Source organism: Rhinatrema bivittatum, chromosome 2, assembly GCF_901001135.1.
Source record: "Rhinatrema bivittatum chromosome 2, aRhiBiv1.1, whole genome shotgun sequence".
Classification (NCBI taxonomy): domain Eukaryota; kingdom Metazoa; phylum Chordata; class Amphibia; order Gymnophiona; family Rhinatrematidae; genus Rhinatrema; species Rhinatrema bivittatum.
Genome location: NC_042616.1, coordinates 27,648,439 through 27,671,646, shown reverse-complemented (window position 1 = coordinate 27,671,646; position 23,208 = coordinate 27,648,439). Strand labels below are relative to the sequence as shown.

General features: G+C 50.6%; 1 protein-coding gene across 4 annotated transcripts in view; it reads right to left on the bottom strand.

Annotated features, from left to right (window-relative positions):
* Positions 1-2,026: 2,026 nt before the first annotated feature.
* Positions 2,027-23,208, bottom strand: part of LOC115085861 (oocyte zinc finger protein XlCOF6-like) — a 45,172-nt gene continuing 23,990 nt past the window's right edge. For 3 of the 4 annotated variants that reach the window (XM_029592375.1, XM_029592372.1, XM_029592376.1), the window contains one exon: positions 2,027-5,143. In XM_029592375.1, the coding sequence (XP_029448235.1) occupies positions 2,928-5,143 (2,216 nt within the window). In that variant the 3' untranslated portion in view covers positions 2,027-2,927. The remainder of the gene's footprint in view (positions 5,144-23,208) is intronic. The other variant, XM_029592373.1, reaches the window with a different exon arrangement.

Genomic DNA, 23,208 nt, shown 5'->3' with positions numbered 1-23,208 from the left:
ATGGCAGATGAAATTTAATGTGGACAAGTGCAAGGTGTTGCATATAGGGAAAAATAACCCTTGCTGTAGTTACACAATGTTAGGTTCCATATTAGGAGCTACCACCCAGTAAAAAGATCTAGGCGTCATAGTGGATAATACTTTAAAATCGTCGGCTCAGTGTGCTGCGGCAGTCAAAAAAGCAAACAGAATGTTGGGAATTATTAGGAAGGGAATGGTGAATAAAATGGAAAATGTCATAATGCCTCTGTATCGCTCCATGGTGAGACCGCATCTTGAATACTGTGTACAATTCTGGTCGCTGCATCTCAAAAAAGATATAATTGCGATGGAGAAGGTACAGAGAAGGGCTACCAAAATGATAAAGGGGAATGGAACAGCTCCCCTATGAGGAAAGACTAAAGAGGTTAGGACTTTTCAGCTTGGAGAAGAGACGACTGAGGGGGGATATGATAGAGGTCTTTAAGATCATGAGAGGTCTTGAACGGGTAGATGTGACTCAGTTATTTACTCTTTCGGATAATAGAAGGACTAGGGGGCAATTTATTTATTTAAAGACTTTTTTTATACCGATATTAGTGGGGACATCATACCGGTTCACATTTGAACAACAGGATTGAAATTACATAATAACAGGGAGAAAAAAGGGGGAGGGGATCATGCAAGCCCAGGGTGAAAATATAGTGCAACAAACAGGATAAATAAAAAACTCCATAACCTAAGGTAAATCTCTGAAAATTATCGATATAGGTGACAACATAACATCGTTGTAATATATACAATGGTAAAAACATGTGGCAATTCATGAAGTTAGCAAGTAGCACATTTAAGACTAATCGGAGAAAATTCTTTTTCACTCAACGCACAATAAAGCTCTGGAATTTGTTGCCAGGGGATGTGGTCAGTGTAGTTAGTGTAGCTGGATTTAAAAAAAAGGTTTGGATAAGTTCTCAGAGAAGAAGTCCATTACCTGATATTAAGTTGATTTAGGGAATGGCCTCTGCTATTAATTGCATCAGTAGCATGGGATCTTCTTAGTGTTTGGGTACTTGCCAGGTTCTTATGGCCTGGTTTGGCCTCTGTTGGAAACAGGATGCTGGGCTTGATGGACCCTTGGTCTGACCCAGCATGGCAATTTCTTATGTTCTTATGGTCTGGGCTTCCAAGACTGTATTTTTAAACAATGACTATACCTGATGTAAACTCTTAACCTTTACAGCTGTTCCTGTCAGTTCTTTCCTAACCATTTTCCTCATGTTGTCTTAGTCTCCATTTCTGGTTTTCTTCTTATCACTGCAGCTTTTGTGTTTCTGCTGCTATTTTCATCTTATTGAAATATTTAAATTGATTTTGCCCAGGAGTGAATTTCACTCATAAGCCAGGGTGTCTTGAGTATAACCACAATCTTTCAAATTCACTGCTATTGACCTTTTTTTTTTTATTTTATTATTTATTAGAATTTTTAGTCAACAAAGCAGACATTTTGTAACAGGTAATTTTAAGTTGTACAGAAAAGCACAAGAAAAAGATAAAGAAAAAATAACTATACATAACAACATTAACCTCAATAAATAGAGGGAAAATCACAATCAAGATCAATAAACACACATAAATGTTCAGATCAAACCTCTGTAATAAAAAAAAACCAAAAACAAAACAGGAACGATACAAAGAGTTCCCAAGAGACCGATTTTATCTTCTATAAGTCTCTTCAACTGCACTCCTACACATTTGAAGGGAAATTTCAGAAAAAACAAAGCTGCACGTAATGCCAACATACGCGGCTTGAACTCAAGAGAAGGTCAGGAAAAAAAATACTTACTTTGCCTCTTGATAAGGGGAAGAGACCTATTCTCGAAAAAAAAAAAAAGTTTCAGAATAAGATCACTACCCATATCAAGGGTAAAAGTAACAACCAAGGTCTCTCTGGCCAGTATTATCTTCTTGAGAAGTTTCTAAGAAATCTAAATTTTGAGAGGAAATTAATGTCAGCAGATCCTTCAAGAAAATGTTTTGGGGTTTTTTAAAAATGAAATATAGTATACCTTATACATTAGAGATATATTTTGGGATAGAGTCTTCACATTTTCAATATGTAATGTGTACGGGTAACATGTCTAGAGGCACCTGGAAGCTCTTCTTAATCAGGACTGTGGTGCTCAATATCACTGGAACAATTTCTGTATCTTTCTGCCCCATTTTCTTAGTATCTGATTACATGTTTTGGTATTTGAGGATCTTCTCTCACTCCATACAGCCAACAGGACAGTCGCTTGGTACTGACACTTCTTTGAAAAATATGAATCTTGGGCTTTTCTCCTTCATTACAATGTCCAATTTTCTCGCATCAATCGGTTGGGACAGAAATGTCCCACGTAATCACAACTTCTTCGTTCTCAGCAATTCTTTCAGGGTCTTGATCCCAGTTCTTTTCTTGTGGGTTAATTTTGTGCATATTTTGACAGGAATTAGCTTCATTCATAAGCCCAGGGTGTGTTGCGTATGATCTCAGAACATTGTATTTACTGCTAATGTCTTTCTTAATACTTGCATGGTGCCAAAGACAGCTTCTTTCTGTAGGTCATGCAATGTTGCATGTACCTACAACACATCTAGATTTGCCTGGAAGTTCTTTGTAAACAGGTCAATGGTACTTAATACAATTACAACTATTTTTCTATCATTCTGCCTTATACTCCTGGTCTCCCATTTCATCATTCAGTTCATTTATCACCTGTATGGATTATTTGGTGGCGTTATTTTTTTTTATTTCAAGGTGAAGCTTTTATCACAGTCAGTGCATGCAAATGGGGTCTCACCCATGTGAATCCTTTGGTGGATGTTTAGATTTGAAAACAGAGCATAGCTTTTATTACACTCAGTACAGGTAAATTATTTCTCATCTGTGTGGATTCATTGGTGGCCTTTTAGGTTTGCAAACCAAGTGATTTATTACCTTCAGTGCATGGAAATGGTGTCTTTTTCATGTGCGTCCTTTGGTGGCTTTTTAGGTATGAAAACTGAATGAAACGTCTATCACACTTATTACATGTAAATGGTTTCTCACCCGTGTGAATCCGTAGGTGGATTTTAAGGTAAAAAATCCGTGTGAAGCATTTATCACACTCGGGACATTTAAATGGTTTCTCGCCTGTGTGGGTCCGATAGTGGACTTTTAGTTGCGAAAAACAGGTGAACCATTTATCACACTCAGTACATGGAACTAGTTTCTCTCCTGTGTGAGTCCTTTGGTGGGTTTTTAGGTATGAAAACCGGGCAAAGCTTTTATTACATTCACTACATGTAAATGGTTTCTCCCCTGTGTGGGTTCTATGGTGGATTTCTAGCTGTGAAAGGCAAGTGAAGTGTTTATCACACTTACTACATGTAAACAGCTTCTCACCAGTGTGGATCTTTTGGTGGCTTTTTAGGTGTGAAAGCCGAATGAAACTTTTATCGCAGTCAGTACATCTAAATGGTTTCTCCCCCGTGTGTATCCTTTGGTGGATTTTTAGGTATGAAAACTGAGTGAAGCTTTTATTACATTCACTACATGTAATTGGTTTATAACCTGTATGGATCCGTTGATGGATTTTAAACTTTGATTTCTGGCTGAATCTTTTCTCACACACGGTACATATAATTGGTTTCTCCCCTATGTGTGTCCTTTGGTGGCTTTTCATTGTTGATTTTTTACTGAATGTTCTATCACACTCTGTACATGCAAATAATTTCTGTTCTGTGTGAGTCCTTTGGTGGATTTTTATATCTGATTTCTGACTGAAGCTCTTATTGCACTCAGTACATGTAAATAGTTTCTCTCCTGTGTGTGTCCTTTGGTGGTATTTTAGTTTTGACTGGTGATCAAACCTTTTGTCACACTTAGTACATGTGAATGGTTTCTCACCAGTGTGGGTCCTCTGATGCAGTTTCAGATTTGAACGTCTTGCAAAGGTTTTATCACACTCAGTACATGGAAATGGCTTCTCACCCGTGTGGGTCATTTGATGGAGTTTCAGATTTGAAAGTCTAGCAAAGCGTTTATCACACTCAGTACATGTAAATGGTTTTTCTCCTGTGTGCGTTTGTTTATGCCTTTTCAGATGTGAAAGTATACCAAAGCTTTTCTCACACTCTGTACATGTAAATGGTTTTTCACCCGTGTGAGTCTTTTGATGCTGTTTCAGACATGAAAGTCTATGAAAGCTTTTCTCACATTCAGTACATTTAAATGGTTTCTCCCCGGTGTGTGTCCTTTGGTGAATTTTTAGCTGTGATTTCTGATTGAATATTTTATCACATTCAGTACAAGTAAAAGGTTTATCTCCCATATGAATCATTTCATGCCTTTTAAGCAATGATAGGTAGACAAAACTTTTGTCACATGCTGTACATATAAATAGTTTCTCTCTTTGCATGTTTTTGTTTATTACTAGATCTTGTTTTTGAATGATATTATCCCTGTTTACTGAACATAAATATCTTCTCTCTTCTATTTGCTTTTTCTCATTTTTGATTAAGGAGATCCTGCTACTGTTAGAATCCCACTGTTCAGGACAATTAAAGGGTCTCTTACCTGTGTGCTTTCTCAGGTGTATTACTAAGGATTCTTTACAAGAGAAACATTCCTTACATTCAATACATGTAAAAGTTTTCCTTTTCGTGTGGATTCTCTGGTGTAATTTCAGGATTAACTTCTGTTTGAAATATTTTCCACCCTGACAGCATGGAAAAGGTCTATGCCCTGTGTGTGTTCTCTGAGATTTCCTATCATAGTTTATTCCATTGCTGCCCCATAGAAAGTATTTCTTATCTTTCTCCTCCCTTTGGTGGAGGCCAGAAGTCATTTGGTCACTGTTATTACTCTGGAAGGGTCTCTCTGCTCTCAGGTCTCTCTGCTGCTCAGGGATGTCTGTGAGCTCCCTGTCACTTCTCTCACACGCAGTGACTCCATCCCTTGACTCTCCTGCAGGGTCTCGCTGCTTCTTCTCGGATTCCTGCTGACTTTGGCTTCTTTCTCCCCCCTCAGTTCTCTGGGAAAGATTCTCACGGACCTCTCTTGACTGTCTTGATTTAAGTTCCAGTCCCATTGGCTGTTCTTGATTCTCCTTCCTGTTCTCTTCCTGTTTGACCTCATTATCTGCTGGACATAAAAAGAAAGGATTAATCATGTGTCAGTGACTAAGGAAAGCTACCAAGGGCCTGGGATCAGATTTTGTCAGGGTCACACAGTCACCCCACAGGATCTCTGTTGTTAAGGGAGCTTTACGGCTTAGCAGAAATTTGCAAGGTCAGTGTAACCCTCAGTGTAATGTCTTTAAACTTGGCTTCAGATAATTAAGAAAAGCCATTGATTTTCCCTGCCCTATTTCTGCTGGTTATGATACTTTTTAGTGAACCAACAGAACAGATGTGGCCAATAACCGAACTTTGGGTCTCTCCCCCAGATATGACTTCAAGGCTGAAGGAAGGGAGCACTCGGTCACGCACGCATCTGTCACAAAAGATTGCCAGCTTTTCTGCTGGCAATCTTGAAAAACTCCTCCGGCAGGCGCAAAGTCCTTTCCGGTCTCCAGCCTGAGAATTCAGGTTCGAGCGTGCACAGCGGGTGACGATTCGCACACAGAGCGGGAGATTTTCAGAAAGGCCTGTACCGCCCTCATTGGAAACCATGTCCTGCCCTGTTAGAGGGCTTGTCCTGTGACAGCGCAGGTACCTCCTGCACCAGCAGAATGCATACATTACACCGGTTTGCCAATCAAACCTTCTGCTTCTGTTTTGACAATTATCTAAAAAAAAAAAGAAAATGCACACAAATTCACTCACTGGGCTTAACGTCAGCACTTTAATTAATGGGCAAACTCTGTAAACACAAAAGGATGCGCAGAGTTCCACACGCCACCCCCCCCAAATCCACTCCCTGGATCACCTGCATAAAACGCTGTGTGAAATCGAGTTAGGCATCGACCTCTATGTGCACAAATCCAGGCAGTTTTACAATAAACCGTTAACCTGTCTAAATTCTGCATTTTATGTGTGCAAAGGGCTTAAAAGATTCTGCCATCCAACTAGGTCAGCATGTTAGGGGCATCGTGAGAGGAGAGGTGCACAGGACTGGCTCCTTGGTCGAGGGGCTTTGATGCTTGCCTTGGATGTGAGAAGTCTTGGGTTCATCTCCCAGTGAAGTCGTTCAGTTTCCACAGCTGGACTGGGGTGGCAGAGGATGAAATGTCCCCTGACTGACAGGAGCTGCAAAACCCTGTACTGGCTGAGACATTTGTTTCTATTCAATGGAAAGGAGGCTCTAGAACGAGGGATCTTGAGAAAGAGAACAGACTCGGGAGTAATCTTAGGAAATATTTCTTTGCAGAGAGGGTGGTGGAGGCGTGGAAGGGCCTCCTAGTGGAAGCGGTGGAGACACGACCAGTATCTGAGTTCAAGAAAGCACGGGATAAATACAGGGGATCTCTGAGGGAGCGATGAGAATTATAATGCAGAATTAATTGGACGGATGGGCAGACTGCGTGAGGCATGCGGCCTTCTTCTGCCATCATGTTTCTGTCTTTCTGGGTTTCCTGGTGGTCTTGTCATTCTGGATTTTGGAGGAGGAGGACTGAAGCCAGAAACACATTCAACGCAGGCATCCACAGCATCTATTTATCCAGACAGAGAGGAGGAAGCCCAGGACGCTCCCACGTTGGCCAGAGGACTCGCAAACCCTCTCTTTTCCCCACCTTTGAATTCTGTGGTTGCCAGACGTGCAGGCAGCGGCAGGAAGGCGAGGAGTCAGCGCACAGCTGGGTACGGAAGCAAGATCGGGGTTTGCTTTGCAGTGGCTGATGGGTCGATGAGAGCGTGTCCCCATAGCATCTGCAGGCAGGGGAAACGCTAGTCTCCACCCCGAAGCCCATCCCCCCTGCCGAGACTCTTCCAGGTACCCCTACAGAGCCCGGCAGCCGAGTCCCACCCTTGGTAACTTGTGGAGAGGAGCAATGCCCCAATAACCGCTCTGCCCCTCCGTCCAGACTCTCCAGTCCCCACACGGTGGAGGAAACCGAACCGAAGCAAACGCAGGGGCCACTGTAATCAGTTGAGTGTTAAATCTGCACCCTGCCATTCAATGCAGTTTTGTAATGTGTAAGAGCATTTTTTTTTTTAAACTCTGATGCAAAGAGCTAATGGCACGCCATCGCGATGGGAGTTAAAAACTGCGCAAAACCCAGAACATGTGTGGAAAGAAAAGGCTTAGCCCGCGGAAAAGCATGACTGATGTGGATAAAGCAGCTGAGTTACGCACACAAACATGGTTTCAGCGCCGAAAGCATTTTTTGTGCGCATACATCAGTTAATGCATGGACAATGGACACGTAGCACGTTTTCTGTGCATAAAATACAGGTCGCGGCCTCACCTCTCGTGCGCCTGCCCCTAGACTGAGACCGGCGCTGGAAGTTTACTCCACCTCAGACCAGGAATAAAGCGAGTTAGGCCAGCGCCCCTCCCTGCACTGGGAGGTGGGTAATAGCCAATGCCTTCCTTGGCAGCGAGGGCGCTAAGCAGCGAGGACAGCTCCAGGCACACATTCGGATAAAACTGTCAGCTCTTCAGTGCGGGACCCTCGCTTACACGGTTTTCCAGGTCCTCCACAAGGGTCGGACAGCCAACAGTTCAGAGCAAGAGCCGAGCACTGGCGCTGTTAATGAAAGACCAGTGAAGTCCCTTCCCCTTCACCCCCCCCCCCCCCATCAGAAAGACCTGTTTGAGTGAGTGAGAGGGGAGGGAGGAAGGAATGGAGGTTGTGAGTAGGGTGGATGAAGAAAAGAGGGGGAAAAGGAGGGAGAGAAGGAGGAGCAAGATTGTTTGAGGGAGGGACAGAGAGTGACCTCTTCCCCTCCCCACTACCACACATACAAGCCCATCTCCATTCCCTGTACGTACCCGGATCAGTCCAGAGTCCAGGCTGCTGGGATTTACCTCCCCTTCCAGCAGGTGGGGACAGAGAAAAACTTCGCGAGCGCCCTAGTAATGCCCTAGTTCTGCTCTGCACCCATTGCTGGGGGTTGGGGGGGGGGGGGGGTTTTCCCGTGGAAGGCAGAGTGTACGTTTACATTTAGCCTCGTGACGGTCACGTGTTCAGCGTGTCCCGCACGTGAAAACCTTCTGTCAGGTGTGTCCCGGCCGAAAAAAAGGTGGAGAGCCACTGAAATAGAGGATGTGTGCCAGTGCTTGGGACTTTTGAGAACGCGGCATGCTCAGTGAAGAGGAGGCGCGAGCAGAGAGAAAAAAAACCAGCTGAGCTGTGCTGCCGTGAGGAGTGGGTGCAGTGGAATGAACCCTGCCCGCTCCTCAGCAGAAAACAATTAGCTGCCGAGTATAAAATTAAAGATTTAGTGCCCTTATATTTCTTTTTTTTTCTTAAACACAGGGGAACGAAACTTCCCTGAAGGCACTGCCGGGGAATGAAGCATCCTGGGATAAAGGCAGCTAGATAGGGGGGCAGTGACTGGACCACCAGTATCACCCCACACTAGGATCACCAGGAAAAAAGGGCCTAGGCTACATAACACAAGGGGCAAGCCCCCCCCTACAGCGAGGAGACAGCGCTGTCTCCTGACTGAAAAAAAACCACACAGAACCAATTCAAAAGTTAATAATTTATTTTTTTTTAAACTTAGACAAAATAGGAATACTTGCTTGATCTTGAGAAGAAAGGAAAGAAACCCCGCAGGGCATAGGCTAAATAACAAAGCCAGGGAACCGCAGGGTGAGCTGCCTGCACCTGCTGGAGACAGACGAATACTGAAGGGATGCAGGGTAGGCTCTGTTCTGATACAGGACAGCCTTTCAGTTTTGGTCTGTCTCCACCTGCTGGACAGGAGGCTCAACCCACGGTCTGGACTGATCCGGGTACGTACAGGGAGCAGAGGCTGTGTGCCAGTGGTTGGGACTTTTAAATGACACGGTCAGGTCACACGGGGATACTTTAAATGAATACCCTACACCAAGGCTCATGTATCTACTTCAGCACGTTCCCCCTCAACCTGCCTAGGGAATTATTTGACGACCTGCATGGACAGATGCTTTCGTTTACATGGCAAGGGAAGACACCCAGAGTAAGAATGAGCACATCATGGTGTACAAAGAGTGATGGACCTTTTGGAAGATTACTGGGCACTGAAGCTGGTGAGGCTTAAGAGTTTGCTTAAATAGGAAGGCCTCACCACATTGGCTTGCTTTAGAAGCAGGTAGAACAGGGAATACAGATTATAGCGTTGTTACCGTTTATGGGCTCTCCTGCCTGTCCCATCCCCTGTGGGTGGGGGTGTGGCAGGCCGTGTGCAAAGCAATGAGAATAAGCGGTGGACGCTCGGGCACCCCCAGGGCTGGGTTGTGGAAGACCCCCAGCTCCCATCCATATCCACCTTTCGTGCAAAACTTCCGCAATTGGCGGAAGGCGAGTTTAAGCTGTGGGATGAGGCTGGTGCTCCCCTGAAGACTTACACTTAGAGTATGACTTCGAAGAGCAAGTCCAGGGAGAGCGATGATAGGTCGAAGACGCGCTCGCTGAAGACAAGAAGGTATATACACTAGGGGGACAGACTGGCCACCCCCAGCGGAGAAATTGGTTTTGTCCCCCAGGGATGCAGAAGAGAGGGATCGCCACATTTATATCGAGTGACTATTGTGACAGATGAAGACAGAGAGACACAAGTGCAGCTTTAATAACCCAATGGATTAGGAATAAACCCTTATTGATAGGGATGGGGGCAGGATTTGGAAAACACCACACAGGATATCTAGATGGAGTTGCAAAATAGAACCGATGTACAAATCAGTAAAAAGAGCATCTAGATATCCTATGTATTTCACTAGTGCCTTCCTAGGGGCATCACATCGCCGTTGGGGGTGGGAAGGAAGGGTCTTATTACCATAGGTGGGGGACATGTCCCCAGCTACAACAGTTTTGGAAGCGGGTAGAAGTTAAAATAGCTGATATAATGGGTTATCGGGTGAGCCTTACTCCAACACTGCGTCTTCTGGGGCTTTGGGTCGATTTCGTGCTAGGCCCAATCCCTAGGTAAATTAGGAAATCAGCTTTCACAAGCTGCTCGGTTCACAATTGCTACATCGTGGAAGTCTCCACCTTAGATTGCCCCCTGGTTTAGACAAATTTATGACACTGCAGTTATAGGAAATCTGGGGACCTTATTGACAGTATCTGGAAAGTAGGAGCAGAAATTAGATAACGCTGAGTTTTATTCTGAGGTATTCTCAGCTTAATAGGGGTAGTGGGGTGGCAGGGCTAAGTCAGAGAGCTTACGTACCTGCGCATAAAACTCCGTCAGTTGTGGATACAGCCAGGAGGTACCGTTTGCTATTATAGAAGATTGTGCACATAAAGTCCATTGGAAGAAGGGGGGCTTAATGGTGAACGTTTTGCATCTCGAAGCTTGGACTCATGAGGATAAACGGTCCAGAGGGCTTAATACCTGAGCGAAGTAAAAGTGGTTTGCTATTTTTTTTTTTTTATTTTCTCTTTATTAAATTTTTAATTGAACAACAAAAGCATTATTACGCGCCTTAAGATTTAGGCGGGGCTTACAGATTTTTACAGCCATAAGAGAATCAAACCTTGTATAAATAATCCTGCTCCTCTCTTTTTCTTGGTAATATTTGTCTAGAAGGAAAATTGCTCCAAATTTTAAGTTTTGTTCTCCCTATTAAATAGTACTTAGGCAAGGAGGTGGGAGATGGTAATTATGGAATTAGGAGTATTGCCTGTTAAAGATAGCGTGAAAAAAAAATTTGAAAAAAAAATTTTTTTTGGTTTGTTTTAATTTTTGTTTTAAAAAGTGGTTTGCTTTTAATGCATTATTTTGATGTGCCCTGTTAACAGGCGATATTATTGAATAATATGTACAGGAGAGTTCTGAGCCATTGATTGGTGGCATACTGAGACGTATTTATGTTAGTGGCTGTTTCTTGTTTAAATAAAAAGTTTAAAAAAAAACAAAATGCACGAAACCCAGAAAATGTGCACAAAGAAAAGGCCTAGCGGAAGGAAAAACAATTTATGTGGATAAATCGCATGCGTTATGTAGAGAAACATTTTCAGCACAGAAAGCATTTTTTTCGTGCACATAACACATCTTTGATGCATGGAAAATGTGCACGTGGCGGGTTTTCTGTGCTTAAAATACCGACTCCAGGTCCCGGCACCGCAGGGGCAACTCAAGGCAATCTGCTGCCGGAGGCGAGGGATGAAAGGGCGCCCCGCAGGTGGCTTGTAATGCTGGGAAGGGAGGGGGCAGGAGCCAGGGGGGGGCCCAGCGGAGTGGCGGATATCTGTCAGCCCTTTCAAAAGCAGATTTCATCAGGCACTGGAGCTATTTCCCTGTCCCCAGAGGGCTCAAAATCTGAGTGTGTACCTGAGGCAATGGAGGGTGACGTGACCTGCCCAAGCTCACACACACGGAGCAACAGCGGGACTCGAAGCCTGGCACCCCTGGGTCACAGTCTGATGCTCTAACCACTAGGCTACTCCTCCACTCCCTATCACCTGCCCCACCCTTCCCCGGGATCCTTCCCCTGGGGGTGTGTGAGAGGTCGGTGCATGGTGGGAGTTTGTGTGTGTGTGTGTAGCGCAGGCTCTTAGGGCTGACGCAAGGTAATTAAACACTACAGCCTCTCATTCCTCCTTCCCATGCAATGAACAGTTATGCATTCTTTTCCATTTTAAAATGTATTAACCACTTCCCCCACCTAAAATGGGAGATTGTACTTTGTATATGGAGAAGGGACGTTCAATCTTCTGAAGTAAAAATATCGCTTACAAGAGGGGTCAGGAACCTATGGCTCGCGAGCCAGATGTGGCTCTTTTGATGGCTGCATCTTGCTCGCAGACAAATCTTTAATAAAAAAGTAAAAATCTTAACAAAACCCTCCACCCTCCTGACGCCCCCCCAAGACCTCCAAAATTAATTTACTACAACCCCCACCCTCCTGACCCCCCCCCCCCCAAGACCTGTCAAAAGTCCCTGGAGGTCCAGCGGGGGTCCGGGAGCGATCTCCTGGACTTGGGCTGTCGACTGCCAGTAGTCAAAATGGCGCCGATGGCCCTTTGCCTTCACTATATCACTGGGGTCGACCAATGGCGGCGGTAGCCCCAGTGACATAGTGAGGGCAAAGGGCCGTCGGCGCCATTTTGACTACTGGCAACCGACAGCCCAAGTCCAGGAGATCGCTCCCGGACTGCTCCTGGACCCCCACTGGACCTCCAGGGACTTTTGGCAGGTCTTTGGGGGGGGGGGGGGGTGTCAGGAGGGTGGGGGTTGTAGTAAATTAATTTTGGAGGTCTTGGGGGGCGTCAGGAGGGTGGGGGGTTTTGTTAAGATTTTTACTTTTTTATTAAAGATTTGTCTGTGTGCCCTGGACCCCCGCTGGACCACCAGGGACTTTTGGCAGGTCTTGGGGGGGTCAGGAGGGTGGGGGATTGTAGTAAATTAATTTGGCAGGTCTTTGGGGGGGGCGTCAGGAGAGTAGGGGGTTGTTGTAAATTAATTTGGTAGGTCTTGTATGGCTCTCACGGAATTACATTTTAAAATATGTGGCGTTCATGGCTCTCTCAGCCAAAAAGGTTCCCGACCCCTGGCTTACAACATCTCTATTATAAAGGCATACACTGCAAAAACCACTCTCAATAATAGGTTAATCGACTGAATAAATGACCTTTCTCATAGCAATCAAGGCCTTTACTGGATGCCATGTGGTATTAGGCCTACGGTAAAGTGCACTGGACGATTCCGGGTCCCTACGGGTGCACGGGGGTGTTTTCTGCCTCGAGCTGCATCGTGAAGCATGGGCCGGCATCGACGTCCTAGCTGACGAGTCGTGTTCGGCCCGGTCGGCTTACCACGACGTTGCGTCGAAGCGCCGAGTCCTCCTCGCGCTGCGGTTTTGACGCTTGCGCCGCGCGTGCCCTCGAGGGGTCACAGTGCTTCGCGCCGGGTGACACATTGGGGCGGTGCGCGCCACATCGAGCGAGTGCGCCGGTGGCTCCGCCCCAGATGAGGCCGGGCGCTGGCGGCTGATGCGTCGTAGCGTCTCCCGCCACTTGCTGCGGCGCGGAAGAAAGAGACCGAGGAGAAGATGGCGCCGCGTGGGAAAGAACGCGCGGCCGCACACAGAGCAAAGCCCTGTCAGCTTGGTTAAGCTCCGCCCAGCTGTCCCAGAAGGACGGCCCCAGACAGCATGGCTAATTCAACCTGCTTATCTGCGGGGGAAATACAACAGGCCCTAAACACCAATACACCTCCTATTAGGAAAACAGATTAAAGCCAGACAGTTGTAAATCCGTCCACAGAAACCGCACGCTAGCAAGAGCACCTGACCTCAGTCACCCATGCAGAACACAGTCAGACCCTCATCAATTACAAACAAACGTGCAGACAAAAACTGAACTGGAAATCACAAGAAGCCAAACTGTTATAATCAAGAAATATAAAAACATTAAACATACGATAAAAAGAACATGTCAAATCCGCCCCCCAGATCAGTCTCTCTCTCTCCAGTGAGTCACCCCTGTCCCAGACTAGTGTCTCACCAGCTGCACCTCCCCCAGACCACTCTTGTCACTGTCACCCCCTCCCCAGCTCAGTCTCTCGCTCTCTCCACTGTCACCCCCTCCCCAGCTCAGTCTCTCTCTCTCTCCCTCTCCCACAAGGTTCCATCCTCCTCCCCCTTCATTTTTCTCTCTCCTGACCATCACCACTTCCCAGCCAAGATCTGTCTCTCTCTCTCTCTCACGAGTCACTGTTACCTCCCAGAGCCATCACTGTCTCTCGCCAGTCACTTTCACCCTCCCCCTCCCCCCAAAGCAGTCTCTCTCTCTCACTAGTCACGCTGATCTCCCCCCAGGACCCACCCCGGTCTCTTTCAGTCACTAAGGAGCCCCTGCATATTCAGTAGGGTCCCAGCAGGAGTCTCAGTGCTGAAGAATGGGGCCTGCCGCCTGCCTATTCAGTGCCTTCCTGGTCTCCTGCCCTGCCCCGGGACTTGAAATCAGCTCTGCTGCAGGCGTCCCCTTCCACCCCCCCACGATCCCCTCACCCACGTTCTCTGCTTTTTTTTTTTTACGAGCCCCTCCCCCGCCTGGCCCTCTCCCATTCCAGGGGCCACTGAGACGAGTGGCCCAAGAAGCAAAGGGGCAGAGAACGGAAACAGAAGTTCAGCTTTCTTAGCCAATTTTTGTTTTTTTACACACACTTAACTTTTGACCGATGACCCATGGAGCCAGGCAGGCGGCCGCAGGGGAACCCGAACGCTACACAACAGAAAGCGGCTCTGCACGAGCACTGCAGAAGGACCACGACCGGCAGGGGACCTCGCCGAGCCGCGGGGAGGGAGCGGGAAACGGTCGGCCTACGCCGCGGCCACATGGGATGTCACACACTTTTTGTTTTTTTGTGTGTATGTGACATGGGATGTCACACACTTTTTGTGTGTGTGTGTGTGTGTGTGTGTGTGTGTGCATGCAAGTTTGCGAGGCAGCGTGAGGCAGGCGCCACGGGGCGTTTTGAAAAGGGGGAGGGGGCCATGTTTTGCTGCTTCAAAATTCTGCCGCCTGAGGCGGCCGCCTCACCCTGCCTCGTTGCAGAACCGCCCCTGTGGCACCGGATCTCTTTCTTCTGCCCCCAGACCGGCACCGGAAGCTTTACTCCACCTCCGGCCAGGAATAAAGCGAGTTAGGCCAGCGCCCCTCCCTGCACTAGGGGGGTGGGGGGGAGAACAGCCAATGCCTTCATTGGCAGCGAGGGCACTAAGCAGCGAGGACAGCTCCATTCGCACATTCGGATAAAACCGCCAGCTCTGCCGCGCAGACCTTGTTACAGTCGGGACCCCTCGGTGACGCCGTGTGCCGGGTCTTCAGGGAGGGTGGGACAGGCAGCAGTTCACTTCTCCCCCCGGAGCGAGAGCCGTGCCCTGGCGCTGTTAATGATACAAGAGTGACGTCCCCACCGTCAGGAAGACCTGCTTATGTGAGGGGAGACTGAGAGGCAGGATCGTGTGACTGAGGGGGGGGGGAGGGAGGCAGGAATGGGGTCAGTGAGGGAAGTATGAGGAAAAGAGGGGGGAAAGGGAAGGGGGTAGGGAAGGAGAGAGGGAGATTATTTGCAAATGGTATGACTGCCAGAAAGTGCGCCCTCCCTCCCAACGCCATTCACTCATCTCCCACGCCCCCCAGGGGCAGGGTTGATTCTATAATGAGGGAGCAGGGGCGGCTGTCTAAGGCAGAAGAACCCGGATCAGTCCAGACAGTGGGTTAGGGCCTCCTTTCCAGCAGATGGAGATAGAGGAAAACTGCGCAGGCAGGGGTTCCCACACCCCACAGGCCATAGAAGGACCTAGAGGAGCTGCCGGCATTTTCCCTGCAGCTGGTGGCCAAAAAAAGAGGCCCCCCTGCGGTGCTTCTGGCGTTTCCCCTGCAGAAGAAGAGATCCAGTTTGTGAGTGGGAGACTGGCCGTGTGAAAATGAGTGGGTGTGCACGAGTGGCTGTGGGAAAATGAGTGGGTGTGCTCGAGTGGGAGACTGGCTGTGTGAGTATGAGTGGGTGAGTGGGAGACTGGCTGTGTGAGTATGAGTGGGTGTGCGCGAGTGGGAGACTGGCTGTGTGAGTATGAGTGGGTGTGCGCGAGTGGGAGACTGGCTGTGTGAGTGAGTGGGTGTGTGTGACAGAGACTGAGTTTGTGAGAGTGCCAGTGTGCATGTGTGGGAGGGAGAGTCTCATCTAAAGCCCCACCTTTTTGAAGCGGTTTTTACATTTTAGGCCTGATTTTCTGCTTTTAGCCTCATTAAACAACTTTATTTTCTTTGTCAACCATTGTCTTGGTTTATGAAATGCCCCCAAGTCTCTTGTCCTGTATGTCTGTCTTCTTAGATTGCATGCTCCTATTGAGCAGGGACTGACTTCTTGTGTGTTTGTTCAGCGCTGTGGATGTCATGTAGCGCTCTAGAAATGTGGTGTAGCAGTAGCAGTAGTAGTAGCGGCAGCAGCAGTGGCGGCAGCGGTGGTAGTAGTAGTAGAGTGCCCATGTCTGTGTGAGTGAATGAGTGCCTGTGTGAGTATGAATGTGAGACTCTGTGTGGCAGAGAGACTTTTTTTTCTTATCCTTATTAGTTTTAAATTATTGGATGTTGCTCTGTTCATCAGCTGATTTAACACACTTTTTAAATCGGTATTTATTTATTTACATTTCACCTTTTAGGCACTTCGAAGCAGATTCCATTCAGGCACTAGAGGTTATTTCCCCCGTCCCCGGAGAGTTCACAATTTTAGGCCCCCGATGCACTAAGTTGCGATGATGGGGGAGGGGGTGTTGCCATGATAGAGGGCCCCCTCCCCTGAAGACGCATCTTGACGGTATGGCGGGTGGCTTTTGTCTCGCGGTGGCGGCAGCAGCCCCCCCAACCTCAAGGGACAGCCGTCGCCTTAAAGGGCCGACGTCTTAAAAAAAAAAAAAAAAAAAAAATCGTGGCTGAAAATTGAAAAATGTGAGCGGGAGGTCAAGGCTGATCCTCCCCTGTTCACCTCACGGCCGCCAGTCGAGGCAGCCCTGACACCCAAAAGTGAAAAATGCAATAGAGTCCTCGCACGACAACGACCCCCAGCCAAGTACCGAAGCCCTTCAGAAAATATAAAAGTGCCCCCCAAATCCCCTTTCCAAAGGCATAAGGGATGCCATGGTGTGCACCCCAATGTTTCAGCTAAAATCACTGTAGGGGTATACTGCCCCCCCCCAATACCTCCCCCTCATCCCCCCCAAATGAAACAAAAAAAAATCATCGGTCTGCAGTGACGTCCATTACCCCTCCCCCCCCCAACACCTGCCTCCTGCACCCCCAAACCTTAGAGAGCGTAAAAGGAGCCCATGACAGGGCCCTGGGTGTCGAGCTGACCTTGCCCCATCCCACGACTGGGGCTGGGACCCAGGCCACACGGGGAGGGGGGTATTTGGGTTCCTCGTCACACGAGGACTTTTTATTACGTTTTTCACTTCTGCGCGGCGGCCCCGGGGTGATCGGGGGCGGGGTGGCAATCAAGCCTTCACCCTCCCCCCCCCCCCCCGGCTGACATTTCCTCCCACTGTGGGGAATCTCGGGAGCCCCCCCCCGCCGGTAGATTACAGATTTCCCCCGGGAGGTAAATTTAATCGCGGCTGAACAACTTTCATGGGGTTGGGCCTGCAGTAAAGTTATGAGCCCCCCGGCACCGCCTATTCACGAGCTGCCCTGCAGGAATTCACAACACCGGGGTAGGCAAATCGCATGCTTTGAATTGCCCGAGAAGCAGAACGTAAATCAAACCAATGCGACAGGGTTCCCAGCTTCCTAGAAAGAGGGTCAGGGATAATAAATATCTGCCACCGCTTTGTGAGCCCTGCCCCTCCCCTCCCCCCCAGCATCACAAATCACAGAAAGGGCCAGACTCCCCTCCCCGGCCTTCTTGGCGATTTCACCTGCAACACACACCATTGGGGGGGAGGAGGAGGGGGTGAGGCAGGATGTATGGTTTCCAAAAAATTGCCAGCTCCCTAGAAATATTATTGCTGATGTCCTAACACCTCTGGGAACCCTCCCCCCCGCCCCATTTCAAATCCACACCCCAAAGGGAACCCCCCTCAGCAGCCCTCATGCCTCGGGCAGGGGAGACAGCCTTCTCCGCGCTCACCTCCGGCAGCGGCCTGCCTCGAGCAGCCCCGGGTCCTAAGAACCCGTACGTGCGGGCAGTTTCTCAGGATCTGCCACCGTACCATCCAGTACTCAGCAATGCTTCCTATCACCGTGTACGGTGTCCGTCGTCATCCCCCCGTGCTCTGCAATGCTTCCTATCACTGTGTACGGTGTGCGTCATCATCCACCCGCGCTCTGCAATGCTTCCTATCACCGTGTACGGTGTCCGTCGTCATCCCCCCGTGCTCTGCAATGCTTCCTATCACTGTGTACGGTGTGCGTCATCATCCACCCGCGCTCTGCAATGCTTCCTATCACTCTCCACGGTGTGCGTCATCATCCACCCGCGCTCTGCAATGCTTCCTATCACTGTGTACGGTATGCGTCATCATCCACCCGCGCTCTGCAATGCTTCCTATCACCGTGTACGGTGTCCGTCGTCATCCCCCCGTGCTCTGCAATGCTTCCTATCACTGTGTACGGTATGCGTCATCATCCACCCGCGCCCTGCAATGCTTCCTATCACTCTCCACGGTGTGCGTCATCATCCACCCGCGCTCTGCAATGCTTCCTATCACTGTGTACGGTCTCCGTCGTCATCCACCCGTGCTCTGCAATGCTTCCTATCACTCTCCACGGTGTGCGTCGTCATCCACCCGCGCTCTGCAACGCTTCCTATCACTGTGTACGGTCTCCGTCGTCATCCACCCGTGCTCTGCAATGCTTCCTATCACTGTGTACGGTCTCCGTCGTCATCCACCCGCGCTCTGCAATGCTTCCTATCACTCTCCACGGTGTGCGTCATCATCCCCCCGCGCTCTGCAATGCTTCCTATCACTGTGTACGGTGTGCGTCATCATCCACCCGCGCTCTGCAATGCTTCCTATCACTGTGTACGGTGTGCGTCGTCATCCACCCGCGCTCTGCAATGCTTCCTATCACTGTGTACGGTGTGCGTCGTCATCCACCCGCGCTCTGCAATGCTTCCTATCACTGTGTACGGTCTCCGTCGTCATCCACCCGTGCTCTGCAATGCTTCCTATCACTGTGTACGGTGTGCGTCATCATCCACCCGCGCTCTGCAATGCTTCCTATCACTCTCCACGGTGTGCGTCGTCATCCACCCGCGCTCTGCAATGCTTCCTATCACTGTGTACGGCGTGCGTCGTCATCCACCCGCGCTCTGCAATGCTTCCTATCACTCTCCACGGTGTGCGTCATCATCCACCCGCGCTCTGCAATGCTTCCTATCACTCTCCACGGTGTGCGTCATCATCCACCCGTGCTCTGCAATGCTTCCTATCACTCTCCACGGTGTGCGTCATCATCCACCCGCGCTCTGCAACGCTTCCTATCACTCTCCACGGTGTGCGTCGTCATCCACCCGCGCTCTGCAATGCTTCCTATCACTCTCCATGGTGTGCGTCATCATCCACCCGCGCTCTGCAATGCTTCCTATCACTGTGTACGGTGTGCGTCGTCATCCACCCGCGCTCTGCAACGCTTCCTATCACTCTCCACGGTGTGCGTCATCATCCACCCGCGCTCTGCAACGCTTCCTATCACTCTCCACGGTGTGCGTCGTCATCCACCCGCGCTCTGCAATGCTTCCTATCACTCTCCACGGTGTGCGTCATCATCCACCCGCGCTCTGCAATGCTTCCTATCACTCTCCACGGTGTGCGTCATCATCCACCCGTGCTCTGCAATGCTTCCTATCACTCTCCACGGTGTGCGTCGTCATCCACCCGCGCTCTGCAATGCTTCCTATCGCTGTGTACGGTTCGCGTCGTCATCCACCCGTGCTCTGCAATGCTTCCTATCACTCTCCACGGTGTGCGTCATCATCCACCCGCGCTCTGCAACGCTTCCTATCACTCTCCACGGTGTGCGTCATCATCCACCCGCGCTCTGCAACGCTTCCTATCACTCTCCACGGTGTGCGTCGTCATCCACCCGTGCTCTGCAATGCTTCCTATCACTGTGTACGGCGTGCGTCGTCATCCACCCGTGCTCTGCAATGCTTCCTATCACTGTGTACGGCGTGCGTCGTCATCCACCCGTGCTCTGCAATGCTTCCTATCACTGTGTACGGCGTGCATCATCATCCACCCGCGCTCTGCAATGCTTCCTATCACTGTGTACGGTACGCGTCATCATCCACCCGCGCTCTGCAACGCTTCCTATCACTGTGTACGGCGTGCGTCATCATCCACCCGCGCTCTGCAACGCTTCCTATCACTCTCCACGGTGTGCGTCGTCATCCACCCGCGCTCTGCAACGCTTCCTATCACTCTCCACGGTGTGCGTCGTCATCCACCCGCGCTCTGCAACGCTTCCTATCACTCTCCACGGTGTGCGTCGTCATCCACCCGCGCTCTGCAACGCTTCCTATCACTCTCCACGGTGTGCGTCGTCATCCACCCGCGCTCTGCAACGCTTCCTATCACTCTCCACGGTGTGAGTCGTCATCCACCCGCGCTCTGCAATGCTTCCTATCACTCTCCACGGTGTGCGTCGTCATCCACCCGCGCTCTGCAACGCTTCCTATCACTCTCCACGGTGTGAGTCGTCATCCACCCGCGCTCTGCAATGCTTCCTATCACTCTCCACGGTGTGCGTCGTCATCCACCCGCGCTCTGCAATGCTTCCTATCACTCTCCACGGTGTGCGTCGTCATCCACCCGCGCTCTGCAATGCTTCCTATCACTGTGTACGGCGTGCGTCGTCATCCACCCGCGCTCTACAAGGCTTCCTATCACTCTCCACGGTGTGCGTCGTCATCCACCCGTGCTCTGCAACGCTTCCTATCACTGTGTACGGCGTGCGTCATCATCCACCCGCGCTCTGCAATGCTTCCTATCACTCTCCACGGTGTGCGTCGTCATCCACCCGCGCTCTGCAATGCTTCCTATCACTCTCCACGGTGTGCGTCGTCATCCACCCGCGCTCTGCAATGCTTCCTATCACTCTCCACGGTGTGCGTCGTCATCCACCCGCGCTCTGCAACGCTTCCTATCACTCTCCACGGTGTGCGTCGTCATCCACCCGCGCTCTGCAATGCTTCCTATCACTCTCCACGGTGTGCGTCGTCATCCACCCGCGCTCTGCAATGCTTCCTATCACTCTCCACGGTGTGCGTCGTCATCCACCCGCGCTCTGCAATGCTTCCTATCACTCTCCACGGTGTGCGTCGTCATCCACCCATGCTCTGCAACGCTTCCTATCACTGTGTACGGCGTGCGTCGTCATCCACCCGCGCTCTGCAATGCTTCCTATCACTCTCCACGGTGTGCGTCGTCATCCACCCGCGCTCTGCAACGCTTCCTATCACTGTGTACGGCATGCGTCGTCATCCACCCGCGCTCTGCAACGCTTCCTATCACTCTCCACGGTGTGCGTCGTCATCCACCCGCGCTCTGCAATGCTTCCTATCACTCTCCACGGTGTGCGTCGTCATCCACCCGTGCTCTGCAACGCTTCCTATCGCTGTGTACGGCGTGCGTCGTCATCCACCCGCGCCCTGCAATGCTTCCTATCGCTGTGTACGGTTCGCGTCGTCATCCACCCGCGCCCTGCAATGCTTCCTATCGCTGTGTACGGTTCGCGTCGTCATCCACCCGCGCCCTGCAATGCTTCCTATCGCTGTGTACGGTACGCGTCGTCATCCACCCGCACCCTGCAATGCTTCCTATCGCTGTGTACGGTACGCGTCATCCACCCGCGCTCTGCAATGCTTCCTATCGCTGTGTACGGTACGCGTCGTCATCCACCCGCGCTCTGCAATGCTTCCTATCGCTGTGTACGGTACGCGTCGTCATCCACCCGCGCTCTGCAATGCTTCCTATCGCTGTGTACGGTACGCGTCGTCATCCACCCGCGCCCTGCAATGCTTCCTATCACTCTCCACGGTGTGCGTCATCATCCACCCGCGCTCTGCAATGCTTCATATCACTCTCCACGGTGTGCGTCATCATCCACCCGCGCCCTGCAATGCTTCCTATCACTGTGTACGGTACGCGTCGTCATCCACCCGCACCCTGCAATGCTTCCTATCGCTGTGTACGGTACGCGTCGTCATCCACCCGCGCTCTGCAATGCTTCCTATCGCTGTGTACGGTACGCGTCGTCATCCACCCGCGCTCTGCAATGCGGACGCGTCGTCATCCACCCGCGCTCTGCAATGCTTCCTATCGCTGTGTACGGTACGCGTCGTCATCCACCCGCGCTCTGCAATGCGGACGCGTCGTCATCCACCCGCGCTCTGCAATGCTTCCTATCACTGTGTACGGTACGCGTCGTCATCCACCCGCGCTCTGCAATGCGGACGCGTCATCATCCACCCGCGCTCTGCAATGCGGACGCGTCGTCATCCACCCGCGCTCTGCAATGCTTCCTATCGCTGTGTACGGTACGCGTCGTCATCCACCCGCGCTCTGCAATGCGGACGCGTCGTCATCCACCCGCGCTCTGCAATGCTTCCTATCGCTGTGTACGGTACGCGTCGTCATCCACCCGCGCTCTGCAATGCGGACGCGTCGTCATCCACCCGCGCTCTGCAATGCTTCCTATCACTGTGTACGGTACGCGTCGTCATCCACCCGCACCCTGCAATGCTTCCTATCGCTGTGTACGGTACGCGTCGTCATCCACCCGCGCTCTGCAATGCTTCCTATCGCTGTGTACGGTACGCGTCGTCATCCACCCGCGCTCTGCAATGCGGACGCGTCGTCATCCACCCGCGCTCTGCAATGCTTCCTATCGCTGTGTACGGTACGCGTCGTCATCCACCCGCGCTCTGCAATGCTTCCTATCGCTGTGTACGCTACGCGTCGTCATCCACCCGCGCTCTGCAATGCTTCCTATCGCTGTGTACGGTACGCGTCGTCATCCACCCGCGCTCTGCAATGCGGACGCGTCGTCATCCACCCGCGCTCTGCAATGCGGACGCGCCGTCATCCACCCGCGCTCTGCAATGCTTCCTATCGCTGTGTACGGTACGCGTCGTCATCCACCCGCGCTCTGCAATGCGGACGCGTCGTCATCCACCCGCGCTCTGCAATGCTTCCTATCGCTGTGTACGGTACGCGTCGTCATCCACCCGCGCTCTGCAATGCGGACGCGTCGTCATCCACCCGCGCTCTGCAATGCTTCCTATCGCTGTGTACGGTACGCGTCGTCATCCACCCGCGCTCTGCAATGCTTCCTATCGCTGTGTACGGTACGCGTCGTCATCCACCCGCGCTCTGCAATGCTTCCTATCGCTGTGTACGGTACGCGTCGTCATCCACCCGCGCTCTGCAATGCTTCCTATCGCTGTGTACGGTACGCGTCGTCATCCACCCGCGCTCTGCAATGCTTCCTATCGCTGTGTACTGTACGCGTCGTCATCCACCCGCGCTCTGCAATGCTTCCTATCGCTGTGTACTGTACGCGTCGTCATCCACCCGCGCTCTGCAATGCTTCCTATCGCTGTGTA